General features: G+C 46.8%; 1 protein-coding gene across 1 annotated transcript in view; it reads left to right on the forward strand.

Annotated features, from left to right (window-relative positions):
- The window catches only part of aff1 (AF4/FMR2 family, member 1), a 15,663-nt gene extending 3,030 nt beyond the window's left edge, over positions 1-12,633 (forward strand). Inside the window, exons 2-19 of the mRNA XM_076043650.1 lie at positions 274-394; positions 998-1,828; positions 3,940-3,978; positions 4,799-4,867; positions 5,135-5,168; positions 5,324-5,381; positions 5,596-5,737; positions 6,582-7,628; positions 7,725-7,810; positions 7,950-8,160; positions 8,251-8,333; positions 8,709-8,772; positions 8,853-8,989; positions 9,129-9,197; positions 9,294-9,387; positions 9,477-9,520; positions 9,630-9,862; positions 10,344-12,633. Coding sequence (XP_075899765.1) covers positions 274-394; positions 998-1,828; positions 3,940-3,978; positions 4,799-4,867; positions 5,135-5,168; positions 5,324-5,381; positions 5,596-5,737; positions 6,582-7,628; positions 7,725-7,810; positions 7,950-8,160; positions 8,251-8,333; positions 8,709-8,772; positions 8,853-8,989; positions 9,129-9,197; positions 9,294-9,387; positions 9,477-9,520; positions 9,630-9,862; positions 10,344-10,477 — 3,496 coding nt within the window. The 3' untranslated portion in view covers positions 10,478-12,633. The remainder of the gene's footprint in view (positions 1-273; positions 395-997; positions 1,829-3,939; positions 3,979-4,798; positions 4,868-5,134; positions 5,169-5,323; positions 5,382-5,595; positions 5,738-6,581; positions 7,629-7,724; positions 7,811-7,949; positions 8,161-8,250; positions 8,334-8,708; positions 8,773-8,852; positions 8,990-9,128; positions 9,198-9,293; positions 9,388-9,476; positions 9,521-9,629; positions 9,863-10,343) is intronic.
- Positions 12,634-13,178: the final 545 nt, after the last annotated feature.

Here is a 13,178-nt window from a genome sequence, read left to right on the forward strand (position 1 = left end):
TAATTACCTGTCTTTGGATGTGATTGGCACAGTTTTCCACCATGAGACGCTTTGCCATGGCTCAAGGGGATATGTGTAAATCTACTTGAAGGTGCTGTGTACAGTATAACCACAACTGCTTTGTCAAACGCAATGAGGCGCCTCCTCGCGCTCATGGTCTTCCGAATGTCATTTCTGCCCTTAGTATTGAATTGGGTTTGTGGTTCACGGAAATGCCAAGTTGATATTCACTCAGTCTTTTTTTTTTTTTTTTTTTTTTCCCCTGCTCTTCAGTGCACACAAGGAAGACAGACACCTTCTGCGGCGGCTAGCATGGGAACAGAGGAACCAAGAAACAAGCCAAGCCAAAGAATCCAACTGCGAGATTGTGCCACTCTTTGGGGAACCGTACAAAGTAAAAAACCTTTACATAATAATGAGCAGTTTGTCAGCTCGGGGCCCAGACTGGGCGTATTCTCGTACACATTACAGACACACCGTTATTTGTTTAAGTATCTTTTATTGCTTGCATTTTATGAGGAATCGCAACACAAGAGTTGTTGAATTGTTTCTCTATGTAGGAATAACAAAAGAGTTTACAACCTTTATTTGTTCCCATCAGCTTCTGATTGACTCCAAAACATTGCATGTTTCGGAATAATGTGAAAAGCATTTATATGATATATTTTTTTTTAACATGCAAAGAAAGTCTTCAGAGCCCTGTGTTGTGTCTGAACTTTCCCCCTGAGGCCGCAAACGGTCTGAGGAGCTGCACAGTTAATCAGATAGGGCAGGTTGTGTGCAGCCTGAGAGGCAGAAAAAAGGTCAGTGGATGTTGCACTGCCACTCGCAGAGCTTAATAACTGTAAGTGCGTCTCCCGCGTACCCCAGCACATCATGCAAATTGAAGGTGACTGAGATGAGTTTTTACTTTTCTAATTCAAGAAATTGTCAGGGATGCAGTTAGATTTTATTGGAGAAATGACATCACAGATCATAACATTTCCTTTTTTCTCAGACAAACAAAGGGGATGAGCTGTCCAATCGAATCCAGAGGATGCTGGGCTGCTACGAAGAGTACGACATTCCCGATCCCGTCGCCACGGAGCCTTTACCCATTCCTTCTCAAGGAACTCCCCTGCAGTCGGATCGCAGCGAGACGAGCACGGATCTCCAAGCCAAGCCTCCGCCCCTGAGCGAGGTCCAGCGTGTGGAGGCGGCGGGGGCGGCGGCCCAAAGTCAGCAAGGCCCCTCTGGTAGCAGCCACGCCCCCCAGGCCTCGCAAACATCCACCCTGCTGTCTCCAATCCGACACAGGAACACGTCGTCTTCCTCTGCAAACGCAGGTCCGCAGCAGCAGCAGCAGCAGCAGGTGAAGGTTGAAGCCCAGTCTTATCTCAGGGAGCATGCCGACCTTTTTCAGGGAGTGTCCTCTCGGTCTCCTGATGCTGCTGTTGCTGTGGCCTTACCCTGCCTCCATTCTGTGAAGCAAGAAACCACTGAGCCCCACACTGTGGATCGGCACCAGCCCGAAGGGCCGAAACATTTCCCCGGCGCCGCGGACGTCCCCGCGTTCAACCCAAAACAGTCGCCCAAAGATCTCCCAGTGACTCCGGCCAACAAGGGCAACGTGCTGCCCGCCCAGACCTTCTCCTCGCTCCTGTCCAAGCAGCCCAGCGTGGTCATGACCCAGAAGCCCACAGCGTACGTGCGGCCCATGGACGGCCAGGACCAGGTGGTCAGCGAGTCGCCGGAGCTGAAGCCCTCGCCGGAGCCGTACGCGCCTCTGCCAGAGTTGATCAACAAGACTGAACCGGACAAAGAGAAGATGCCGCCGCAGTATTCGGAGGTAGGCCCGCCGCCTCTGGTCTCGCTCTCAGAAAAGATGCGCGGCGGCTGCTGGTTGTCGCTCCAGCTGTTTGCTCTCTATGTTCAGAGTAGGGTTTGATTGGCTGCCTCCAATGTCTCTGCCTTGCTTCGTTGTGGCGGGTAACTGGTGGCTCTGTGGAGAAGAGCTGCTTCTCAGCCAGATCTGCTGTCAGTCATTTTGAAAATTGGAAACGCACCGTCCAATTCAGATGCGATTGTAGATCTCATGATTAGAGTTTATTTATATAGCACCCCTCACAGCACAGCACGAATGCACAAAGTGCTTCACAGCGAATATTAATCATAAAATGCGGGCAAAATATCAAAGAAACGACAAACCAAAAATGTGCAAACGTATAAAGACAGGGGATACAGACAACAATTTAAAATCCAGGCTAAAACTACCGGTAGCTACCAGGGGCCCTAAAATGTTGAGAAAAGGTGCCACAACCACAACTATTGAGAGAAATTCCCCTTATTAAGCCCATTTTCAGATGCATCGTGGTTCACTGACAGGCCAGAGACGCAGCATTGCTGGAGAACTCTCTTGCCCAGTGACGTTTGCTTTAGACCTTGCTGAAAATCCAAAGTGAATGGTCTCAATAGATATAGTTTTATTATTAGGAAAGCCTTATTTATTTTATTTTCGTCTTGAGTCGGCATCTGGGTGACGTGCTGTCTGTTGGCTCGTCAGGCGTGTCCCGTCATGTCTCACCCAGGTGAGCAGCAAGGTGTGTGTGTGTGTGTGTGTGTGTGTGTGTGTGTGTGTGTGTGTGTGTGTGTGTGTGTGTGTGTGTGTGTGTGTGTGTGTGTGTGTGTGTGTGTGTGTGTGTGTGTGTGTGTGTGTGTGTGTGTGTGTGTGTGACCTGGGTTTCCTCAGATAACTTCACCCCCAGCCAGCTCAGCAGAACAATACATGTCGCCAGCTTACATAACTGCTGCGGGGGGGGGGGGGCTGCCATTGACTGCCAGCATATCTCAGGCACTGTCCACACGACCTGAAACTGAAACGTGGGGCTTCAGCCCGTTGACTCACGCGTGCTGCTCACACACGAGCGGTGAGCGTTGCGTCACGCTGTTATGGGTCAAAGTGAGTAGCGTTCCGAAGCGTAGGACACGGGAGGGTGTTTATCCGTTTGGCATGGCAGACTGCACGCGTGCTGTTTGGCTGTCAACAGGGAAAGAGTCTTCATTTGATGGGAAGTGTGACGTAGTTGTCTGTCGGTTTTGGGAGTGTGCATCAAAATGACAAAAAGAAACCTGCAGGATTTTTTAATGCATTGCATTAAAAATTCCTGCATTTAAAATTCTGCAAGTTGGCCACGTGTGCGGGAATTCTTTTTGTCAGTTTGGACTTCATTGTCACCCTCCGACACACCGGCCGTGGAAGTAGATGTGCGAGGACTTTTGCCCTTTGAGAGGCCGCTGTTGTTGCCCTGACCAGTAAGGCAATGCTGAACCCACATCACACCTATTTTTTTTTCTTTTTTCTTTTTTTTCTTCTTCTTTTTCTGAAATGCTTCTTTCAAAATGCACATCTTACGGCAGCAGTTTGCAACTTGCAACTCTATAGCCACCAAATGGGAATCAGAGCTGCGTCTGTCGCTGGTTTCCATGGAAAAGTGTTGCAATGTTGTCTTGTCTGTTTGTTTTTTTGGGGTGTGCTTCATGAATTAACCCAAAGGCCCTGACCGATAAAACCATCCCACCGTACGCACTGACATGCTTTCTAATGAAGCTCAATCAGTCTCAGCTCCGACACATCAAGCTCAGTACCTTGACTTGTTAAGTCGTCCTTCTCTCGCTCCTCATCCTGTTTAACAGTGCAGCAAGATGCGGGAGGTATTTTTTTAAAATTTATTTATACACTTCAGCGTCAGCATTTAGCGGTCGCAGCTGTAAACTTCTCTTTCGAAAGGTTTTCACTGCTATCTGCTGGACAGCACTTAAAATAATTTTCAGTTTAGTTTTACAACCCGTGCAGATGTGGGTTGTATTTTTCAAATGTTTTTCTTTCTTTTTTTTTGAGACTAATAATTATTATTTCTTACCTTTTTTTTTTTTTTTGTTTGTTTTTTGTTTTTTTAACAGACACAAGCGGATGAGGTGTGCGTCGAAAACATAATTCGGGTAAGTGAGTCTCACGCTGTTACCACTCATAACGTTAGAGTATCGTTCAGACGCCTCAGGTCACGCTAACGACGTCGACGTTGTCGGAAAAAAATTAGGTCGCTGTTGATGGCAGCATTTGCACGCTGAGGAGCTGTAAAACAGGTTTTTTTTTATTGTGTCATGAAAGCTCACGAAAGGCCGAAGTTTATATTGCTAACCTCAGCTGCCAACTTCGGCACCTCTTGATTAACTTTCCCTTTCATACTGTAGATGGATAGATAGATACTGTAATGATGCCGAGGGAAATGATGCCGTCGTCTGTGGCTCCCACTCATACAGCCACAACAGGGTACAAACGGTTAAAAAGAGACAGACATAAGGAAAAAAAAAAGAAAACATAAAAAACAATAAATAATGTAAAATTAAAGCTGAAAACTTACTTTGGATTTTCACTTTTTTCGTTCTTTTTTTTTTTTTTTTTTTTTTTTTTTGTTCCTGGTCTGACATCTCCGCTGAACTTTGATCGTGTTTATCACCGATCTGACCTGCGCCCCGGAAAGAATGTAAAGAATATTAACGCTGGGAATTAATTTTAGGGACTACTGGTGTAAACTAGCCCTAAACTAACTGTGGTATATTTACTTTTGCAAGAAAAGGTTGATTAATATACTTTGTCCCTTTTGAAAAATGAAGAAATTGAAATTTTGTGGTGATACCGTCCAGAATCCATTGGGAATTTTAGTCATAGCGTTTATTGTCCTGCCATTTGTCAAGATTTTTCAGCTCTTCTCCTCTCCTTGTATATTACATTCTATAAACGCTGTTTATCCCTCATTAGGAAATGACATCGCCATGGCCTACAGCCATTACAACCATAAACTCACCCCAGTCGCCATTGCCAACAAATGTAAGAAGAAAAGTACATTTGTTTATTGTCACGATTTACTTGAATGATCCATCGACCCCCCCCTCCCCCCTTTCTCCCTTTAAAAAAAAAAAAAAAAAGAAAATGTTTTTTTTGCACGCCTTTATCTTTATCTACGTGTGATTCATTTTGAGCCCAGCGCCTCCTATCAAATGGATGTGTGCAACTTTGCACTCGACCTGTTACTGATTGACATTGTGGCAAAGCAACTGTTAAGGACTTTATTCTGTGTTTCCTTTGTCTTTCCAGGAGGTACAGGACGTCTCTTCACACCCCGGCCACAGTAAGTGTGGTTATATTGCTAAATGTCATCTGTTATATCCCTGGTCTTTAGTTTCAATTAAAATAAGATGCAGGACCACATTTTTGCGTTTTATTTTTATTAAATTTTTTTGGGGTTCTGGTGAAATTTATTTTCTCTGCATCAATTCTTTTCAGGAGAATTTCTCACATCTCCTGCAGATTCATCTCGGCACATACATGAGCGCTCTTCATCGTAAGTGACTCCAGGACCAGAGATGGTTGTCTTATTTTTGGGGAGTGGGGCAGGGTGGGGGGGGTTGTGGGTGAATTTTCATCTTGCTCATCATGTTCCCGTTTTCATTCACATTAGTCCACATGTATTACAATGTTAAGTATTTGGTTGAAGATAGACTACCGCCGTCCATCTCGTAATACACTGGAGTTTATTTGCATGTGAATGTGTGCAGGTCATTTGAAGTAGCACATTCCAGAGTTGGCGAGTCTCCCAGCTCCAGCGACTCAGAGAGCAGCTCCAGATCGGAGTCGGACAGTGAGAGCATCGCGGAGGGGCCGCTGTCGAACCCAGCCAACAATTCAGTGAAAACAGAGGTTAACGTTTGTTTACTTCAGGGGTCCCCAACCCCCGATCATTTGGTATCTGCCTGCAAAGAAAATCTTTCTTGGCGTTTTTTTTTTCACGACTACTTCCAGATCTTAGTTTGAAAAACGACTCTTTCTGACTTTGTCTTACTGCTGCACTTGACTTTGGCAAGTCATTTCACACATCAGCTAACCGCAATTATAACCTTCAGCTAACCGCAAGCTAAACCTTGAAAAAAATGAGCCGAAAACAAAATGCACTGGAGAGCTTATCGAGAGGAAACAGGCAAACGATGGGACCGCAGAGCCGCCGCAGGCTGCCAGCAAAAAGAAAGCTGCAATTAAAAGAAAATATAAAGATATAAAAGTTCCTACCTAAGTTACAGGTTCGTCGCAACAGGTGATACGCAAGCTCCGCACCCGCTGTGCATAATTTGCGGTGAACGGCAAGCTAGTGAAGCTATGAAACCCTCAAAACTGCGTCGCCACATTCAGATCACACGCCCTGCATTAAAAGACAAGCGCATGCAAGTTTTTGAAAGAAAAAAAACCCTTCAGCGTGAAGGACAAAAGCAGTTATTGAGGGTCACCACTTCAACAAAATTGTCGTAATTGCCTAGTATAAAGTGTAATTGTTGTATTCAGATTAAATACTTTTATTATTGGAGCCCCCGCGCCTCTAACCTGTCTGCGGAAACATTTTCATGCATAAAACTGGTCCCTGGTAGAAAAAAGGTTGGGGACCGCTGGTTTATTGACTTTTTTTTTTTAAATTATTGTTCTCTTAGGTATTTTCTTGTTTTCTTCCTTTAAAAAAAAAAATCCAATTCCTTGTTTTTTTTTGTGTGTGTAGCCTGATGCTCCTGGAGCCATCCAGGTTGACTGGCAGCTGGGGAACTGGATCCGGTCCAGTCAGCATAACTGCGGCACTCAAGGTCCAAGAAGTTCCCATCCCTCTCAAAGCCCCGCCCACAAACAGCCAGGGCCTCCCCAGTACTTGACGCGTGCCAGTCTGAAAGAGGCCGAACCCGCCAAGGGTCGCAAACGCCCTCAGAAGCGCGACAAAACCTCTCAGGACTTCCACAAGCCGCAGAGCAACCGAGCGGCGCCCCCTGTGGATCCTAGCGACTGCAGCGGGAAACATTCGAGCGCCGCAGCCTCCTCGAAAGCAGCCAAGGCCGATTGTGCGGACGCGGCACTTGTCGGGAAGCAGGGAGACGTGGCGGTGGCGGTGGCGGCGGCGGCGGCGCTGAAGAAAGAGGCGCATCTCCTAGACGGACACAAGGCAAAGACGAAAACACGCCATCACAAGAAAAACAAGGAGACGGGAGATGACAAGAGAGAGAGTACGAGGTCTTCCAAACACAAGGCGCACGCAAAGGAAAAGGCCGCAGCTGAGCCCAAAGCTCCGTCGGTCCTGCCCGGTGGTTGCCCCTCGTGCAGCGTGCAGTATCCCAACCCCTGCTCTTGTGCCACTCAGCCCGGCCAGCCGCCTCTTCCCTCCCCGCTGAAAATCACATGTAGCAAACCCAAGTCCGCGTCGGCCGATCGGAAGTCCGAGTCCAAGAGTCCTCGCAGGACGGCGCAGAAACGCCGCACGGAGCCGGGCCACGATGCGCAGGGTTCCCGGGGCGCCCACGCCGTGCCTCCCAAATCCCTGCCGGTGAAGATTGATCTAAGTTTTCTCTCGAGGGTACCACAGATCTCAGGGAATCATCACGGTCATCATCATCATCATCATCAGCAGCATCATCATCATCAGGGGGAGGAGCAGCAGGAGGAGCAGGAGGAGGAGGCAGCCAGCAAGGCGAAGAGATCAAAGGATCCTGGTGGAGCAGGCAGCAAGGATTCCGCCACACAAAAAGCCACCAAAGCCAGCAGGAAGACTATACCTCCGCACGTACGTGATCGTCAGAGAGGCGCTCTGGTGATGACAATAAAAATGACTCCTTAAATGGAAAATTAATAATGGCGCTTTTTTTTTCCCCCCCGGCAGGTCGAGGTAGATTCTAATATTCCCAGGAAGAAACCCCGGCTGGAAAACAGCTGTACCTCACCGAGCCACGCCTCTGCCAAGCGACCGTAAGCCAAGTCACTGTGTTTTAACATCACACGCATGTGAAAACCTTTGTGGGCGGCTGTTCTGTTGTTGTTGTTGTTGTTGTTTTTCCGCTGGTCGAAGGCGAAGGTGTTGGTTTACGCCTGTCTTCCATTTTTGCAGAGTCTCGGCAGAGGAGCCAGAGCGGAAGAAGGCCAAGAAGAACCACTTGCAAAAAGACTCAAAGTCACACAAAGGCACTTCCGGGGACGTCGGAGAGAGCGGCAAGGAAGCGCACAAGAAGAGAGACTCCTGCGTGAAGAAGAGGAGCCGCAGCGGCAGCGGCAGCGGCAGCAGCAGCGGGAAGCTGGCAGAGCAGCCGCAGTCTGGAAAGGTCGGCGTCTCTGCCTGCTGTTCTCCCTGTGTGAAGGTTTGCTTTGTCCTGTGCTCACGAGGAGGCGACTCACTCTCACTTTAATCGCAGGAGATCCCAAAGAGCAGCTCGTCTTCGCTGAAAGCCAAGGAGTCTGCGGTGAGCAGACCTCTCCTCAAATCTGAGGACTCGGGGTAAAAATGCATTTTGGTTCTGTTGTCCTCGTGTGAGAGTCCCATGTTGGACCCATCACGTAGCGTTGTTTTCACACCAGACTCTCGATCAGCTACCCCCCCACCCCACCCAAAAAAAAAAAAAAACCCTATAGAACTCCGTGAAAGGCAGAGTTAGCCCTCTGTTTACAGCCTCCTCTAAAAATTCCGTTTCGATTGAAGCTCATGTGACACATTTTGCTGTTTGAAGACATTGGCAGAGTGAATTTAGCTCAATTTGGGACTTCAATCTTGTCTTTTAATTTGCTGTTTGTGTTTTGAATTCAGCTGTGGACCAAACCGCGTCGCTTCCTGGTTCGCGTGCCAACGAACTAACGAGTCTTCTCTGGTTTGTAGGCAGCTTCCAGTGACGCACTACATAAAGGAGGCCAAAAAACTGAAGCACAAGGCCGACGCAGAGGTGCGTGAGTCTCCGGCTTTGATCGTTCACTCAGGAGGGCAGAACTAAAGTGCGCGCGTCGCTGTGCTGTGCCTCCGCAGAGAGACAGGTCCCGCAAGGCCTTCAGCTACTTGGAGGCAGCCATGTATTTCGTCGAGAGCGGCATCGCCATGGAGAAGGACCCCCAGATTTACAGGTCTTCCTACACCATGTTCGCAGACACGGTGGATCTGCTCAGGTGTGAACCCGCCTTTTTGTTTTTCCACCAATGAGCTGAACTTTTGAACTCTTGTCAGCGTTACTCTGCACAGCCTCAGAGTGGCAGTGAGAGTCGAACTAACGGCAAGAACCCTCATCCCGTCTTCTTCCGCTCTCAGGTTTGTGCTGGTCAACGTGGTGGACGCCTCTCCTCCTCCCTCGGAAAAAGACTTTCTGAAAGTCTTGTGGTAAGTTGGCGAAAATGATTCTTTATGACCACTGGCTGTTGGTTTGCTTGTGAAATGAATTTCGTCACTGTCTCTTCCCCCCCTCCCCCTCACTAGTTTAAAGTGCCAGTCTCTCTTGCACATGGCCATGTTTCATCAGAAACACAAAGCTGCACTTAAGTATTCAAAGACCCTCACCAGCCACTTCAACGTGAGTATCAGTGCAGCGGTGAAGCGTCACCTCACCGATGTCGAAGCTTTTCTATCTGTTTTTGCTCATCACATGTGGATCCTTTTCAGAACTCTGCCCAGAAAACACACAATCCCACTGTCTTCACACAAAGGTGAGTCCCTCATCTGCTCTTGTTGGGGTTTTTTTGTCCACTAGTTCCATTTATCAAGCGGATAAAAAAAAACCAAAAAACAAGCACCGTGTTCCTACCACTCCTCCAGGGTGTCGGAGACCCCGTCGCCACTGTCCAGCATGCCGTCTCCAGCCATCACGTCAAACAGCTGCAGCAGCAGCGGGTTGCTGTCGGATCCCGGCAGCGGCAGCGGCAGCGGCAGCGCGTCACTTCCTGTGGCCATTCAGCAAACGGTCTTCTCCTACGTCAACATCACCACGCTGGTGCTGAACGCTCACGACATGTGGGAGCAGGCGGAGGAGGTGGCACCTCGGGCCGACGGTACGTTTGAGAGACCGGCGACTCGCGTCGGCAGTTGACGGAAAATGCTTGTATTTAGCCCTCTGTTTGCGGCCTCCGGCAAAAACGCCGGGTCTCCTCGAAAACCCGACGCTTTGGTGGACCCTCCACGTGTTTGGAAGTAGAGAAGACAGGACGCAGCCAATCAGGGAGAGGCCTCGCTGTTCTTTGTGACATCATAAAGGGCTGGTTTCCAGGGATGCGTGCTTTAGCACACGCAGCAAAGGAAGTAAAAGGTTGACTTTTCTCATTCCTGGGGAGGGAGCAGCTGCAGTCTGAAATATTTGAGCTGCTGTTGGAAATGTTTGGATTCGCTCCTTCAGGGAGCTTGTGTCAACTCGGCAGAATTCAGTTCTGCAGGTTTACGTAACAGCTTTAATCGTACTCTGGTCATTTTAGAGGGCTGGAAACGTTGCGTCTTTTTCCTGTTGGCCTCTCTAATGTCCGCACGTGTCGTCGTCAGGTGTCGCAGGTATGCTGAGAGAACTGGATGCTGCCGTGGGTCCCCTGAACCTGGCCTCCAGCATGACCTCCATGGTCCGTTACACCAGGCAGGCTGTGCACTGGCTGCGGCTGCACAGCCAAAAGGGAAAGTGAACGCACCGCGGCTGCTCCTCCTCACGAACTCATCTCTTCCATAAGGTGGACGCGTCATTTAGTTTTTGTCCACACTGACCATTGCACTTATTTCTTTTTTTCTCCTTATGTCCACTCTCATTATCTTTTTTATTTTATTGTTTTTTTTTTACTATAATGCACTTTAATGATCTTTTGTGTTCTTTCTGTCTTTTTTTTTTTTTTTTTTTTTTGCAATCTGCATATTTCATGCAGCTGCTTTGTACCTACCTGTTGCTCTGTTATCAGTTTGAGATCATTCGGGGCTTCTTTTTTTTTTTTTTTTTTTTTTTTTAAATTGAGTACAACTGATTGTGTTTGTATTTAAAAGAGAAAGTATGTCGCACTATCACCAAAAAGGAAAAAAGAGAAAAAAAAAAAAATTGGTTTCACGCAGCCCTGTTGTGTTTGGAACACAAGACAACACTTTTATTTTTCACTTTCCTCCTATTTTTTGCTCTTTATAGTCATCGGTAAGAAACAATAAGCACTTGAACAAATGCAAATTGCTGCAAAAGCACGTGCTGACGGGTTTTTGAGTCTTAGCGCTGTGTTGTCTGCCGCCGTCATCTTGAACCACCATTGGTGTGTTTTATACTTCTATTTGACTGTGAGAGAGACAAAACGGATGTCATTTGTCATTTTTGCAAATGAATTCTTCCAGTTCACAGTTGGCGAGTGTACTGTTATAAAGAATCAAAAAAACAAAACAAAACAAAAAAAAAAAAACACGTACCATCTCGAGTCATTAAGACGTCATGTATTTTCATTGCAGAAATGAAATGAGACGCCTACTTGTGGCTGAATGATGAGGGGTATTTCACTTTCACTACTTTGTCGAAACTGTTACCAGAGCTTCCACTCGCAGAGTAGCGAACAGAAAATCTGAAGGCGGAAGCAAAGCGAAAACTTTGAATTCAGGTGAACTGCTCCTTCAACACCCGTTGGTCCTCGCTCGCTCGCTCCCCCGCTCACTCGCTCGCCCGCTCTGATGAAACTGCAGAGGTGATTGTTGTGTTAGCGGTTGTTGCCGGGGCGACTATGGCTGTCCTGTGTGCAAGATTGAAACGGGCAGGGTTTTATTGACACGTTGCTGTTGAAATGAAATTTCCACTTGTGCCTCTTCCTGGTTGCACCGATGAAAGGCTTCTCGCGCAGGTACACTTGCAGGAGCGTAAATGACGTGGCAGTTATCCTACGCCCGAAATGTCCCTTTAACGTGAAAGCGGTGGATGGAAGTTGATCTGAGCGTTTGTTTTTTTTTTTTTTTTGCTCGGCACACTCGGCTGCTTTCTGTCTCTGTCCCACAAGAAATGTTGAGTTCTGAAGGAGTTTAATTAGGTCTGTGGGAGTAGAATAAATACCCAAAAAAAAGAATCTTAATAATGAGTGCATGGTTTTGAGTATTTCAAAGTAGTTTCGATTGTATTTGGACAGAACGCTGTGTCTCTGCGCAGCTTCTGTCTCGTGTAACTTTGATTCGAAAATAGGAAGCGTCACTTGTGTTGGCTGAAATATTTTTTGGTTAGGGTAACGGCTCACCACCTCTTCACTGGGAACCGCATCATCAGTTGGAAATAATGTGGCAAAAGAAAAGTTGCTTTATTTTGCAGAAATGAATTGTGGAGAACTGTTTGGTTTTCGGCCGCGTCCTGGTGATTTCAGTGGGTGTGTTTGCACTACAGGGGGCTAATCGAGGATCACAGTGTGTGTTCCTGCCTTTATTTTCACACATGAATTATATTTTTAATTGAGGCAAGGGCCTATCGTGCCATGTGGGATTATTTTTATGTACAAATCCGAAGGGCTGCTGCTTCAGAAATGATCTTTCAGGATTCTTACTACAGATGTCGGCGTTGCTCATCAGGGGTTTTTGACATTCAGCTGTCCGAAAACACACAGTGAAACATCACGGTTTTGTTGTTGCTCTCAGTTCTTCCCGCCCGTGGCTGTACTTCCATTATTCTTGGTGCTTAATCTCAAAATTTGTCTGCAACCAGTTTACATTAATGTCAAAATCATTATTTTCTGGGGAAAAAAAAAAAAAAAAAAAAGAATTTCTTTTTCCCCCTCCCTCATGTGATAAATGTAGGATTTGTGTTGAAGTGTACAGAAGTGAATAAAACACTAAAAATGTATTGTTACTGTGCATATTATTTAACACCATTTGGTGAAGACGTGTAGCTGAAAACCAACCTTCTCTGTGAGGGGGAAGGAGAAGAATATACTCGACTGTGGTGGACCTCCAGAATCTTCAGCCTCTCTGATGGAACGCATCGAGTGAGTCTTGTGGCCAATTACAATCAACGTTAGGCTGTTATTACTTTATTGGATTGCAATTGTTTTGGCAATTTTTCATGCTACATTACTTGGGTGTTTTCAGATGCCACTGTTTGTTCCGCAGTAAGTTTTATATTTTTTTGTATGATATGCGGTCTGAAAGGGAAAGAAAAAGTACTCCACGCCGTTGTTGTAAAGTTAAGGTCCTGATTTGATTTGGTGGAAACTCTGAGAGACGATGATAGGGTGCGCTGCATGATTTTATTGCTTAATTTCTTCGTGTGTTGTCTGCTAATCATTTGTGCTATACAAATAGCTGTATCCTGCGTCAGGCACTCGGAGCTGCAATGAAAGGTGCTATACAAATAGTTGTATTGTAGATATACATCTTGTACATATACAA

This window comes from Nelusetta ayraudi, unplaced genomic scaffold (assembly GCF_046127955.1).
Source record: "Nelusetta ayraudi isolate G7.1 ecotype Tasmania unplaced genomic scaffold, CSIRO-AGI_Nayr_v1 ptg000076l, whole genome shotgun sequence".
Classification (NCBI taxonomy): Eukaryota; Metazoa; Chordata; class Actinopteri; order Tetraodontiformes; family Monacanthidae; genus Nelusetta; species Nelusetta ayraudi.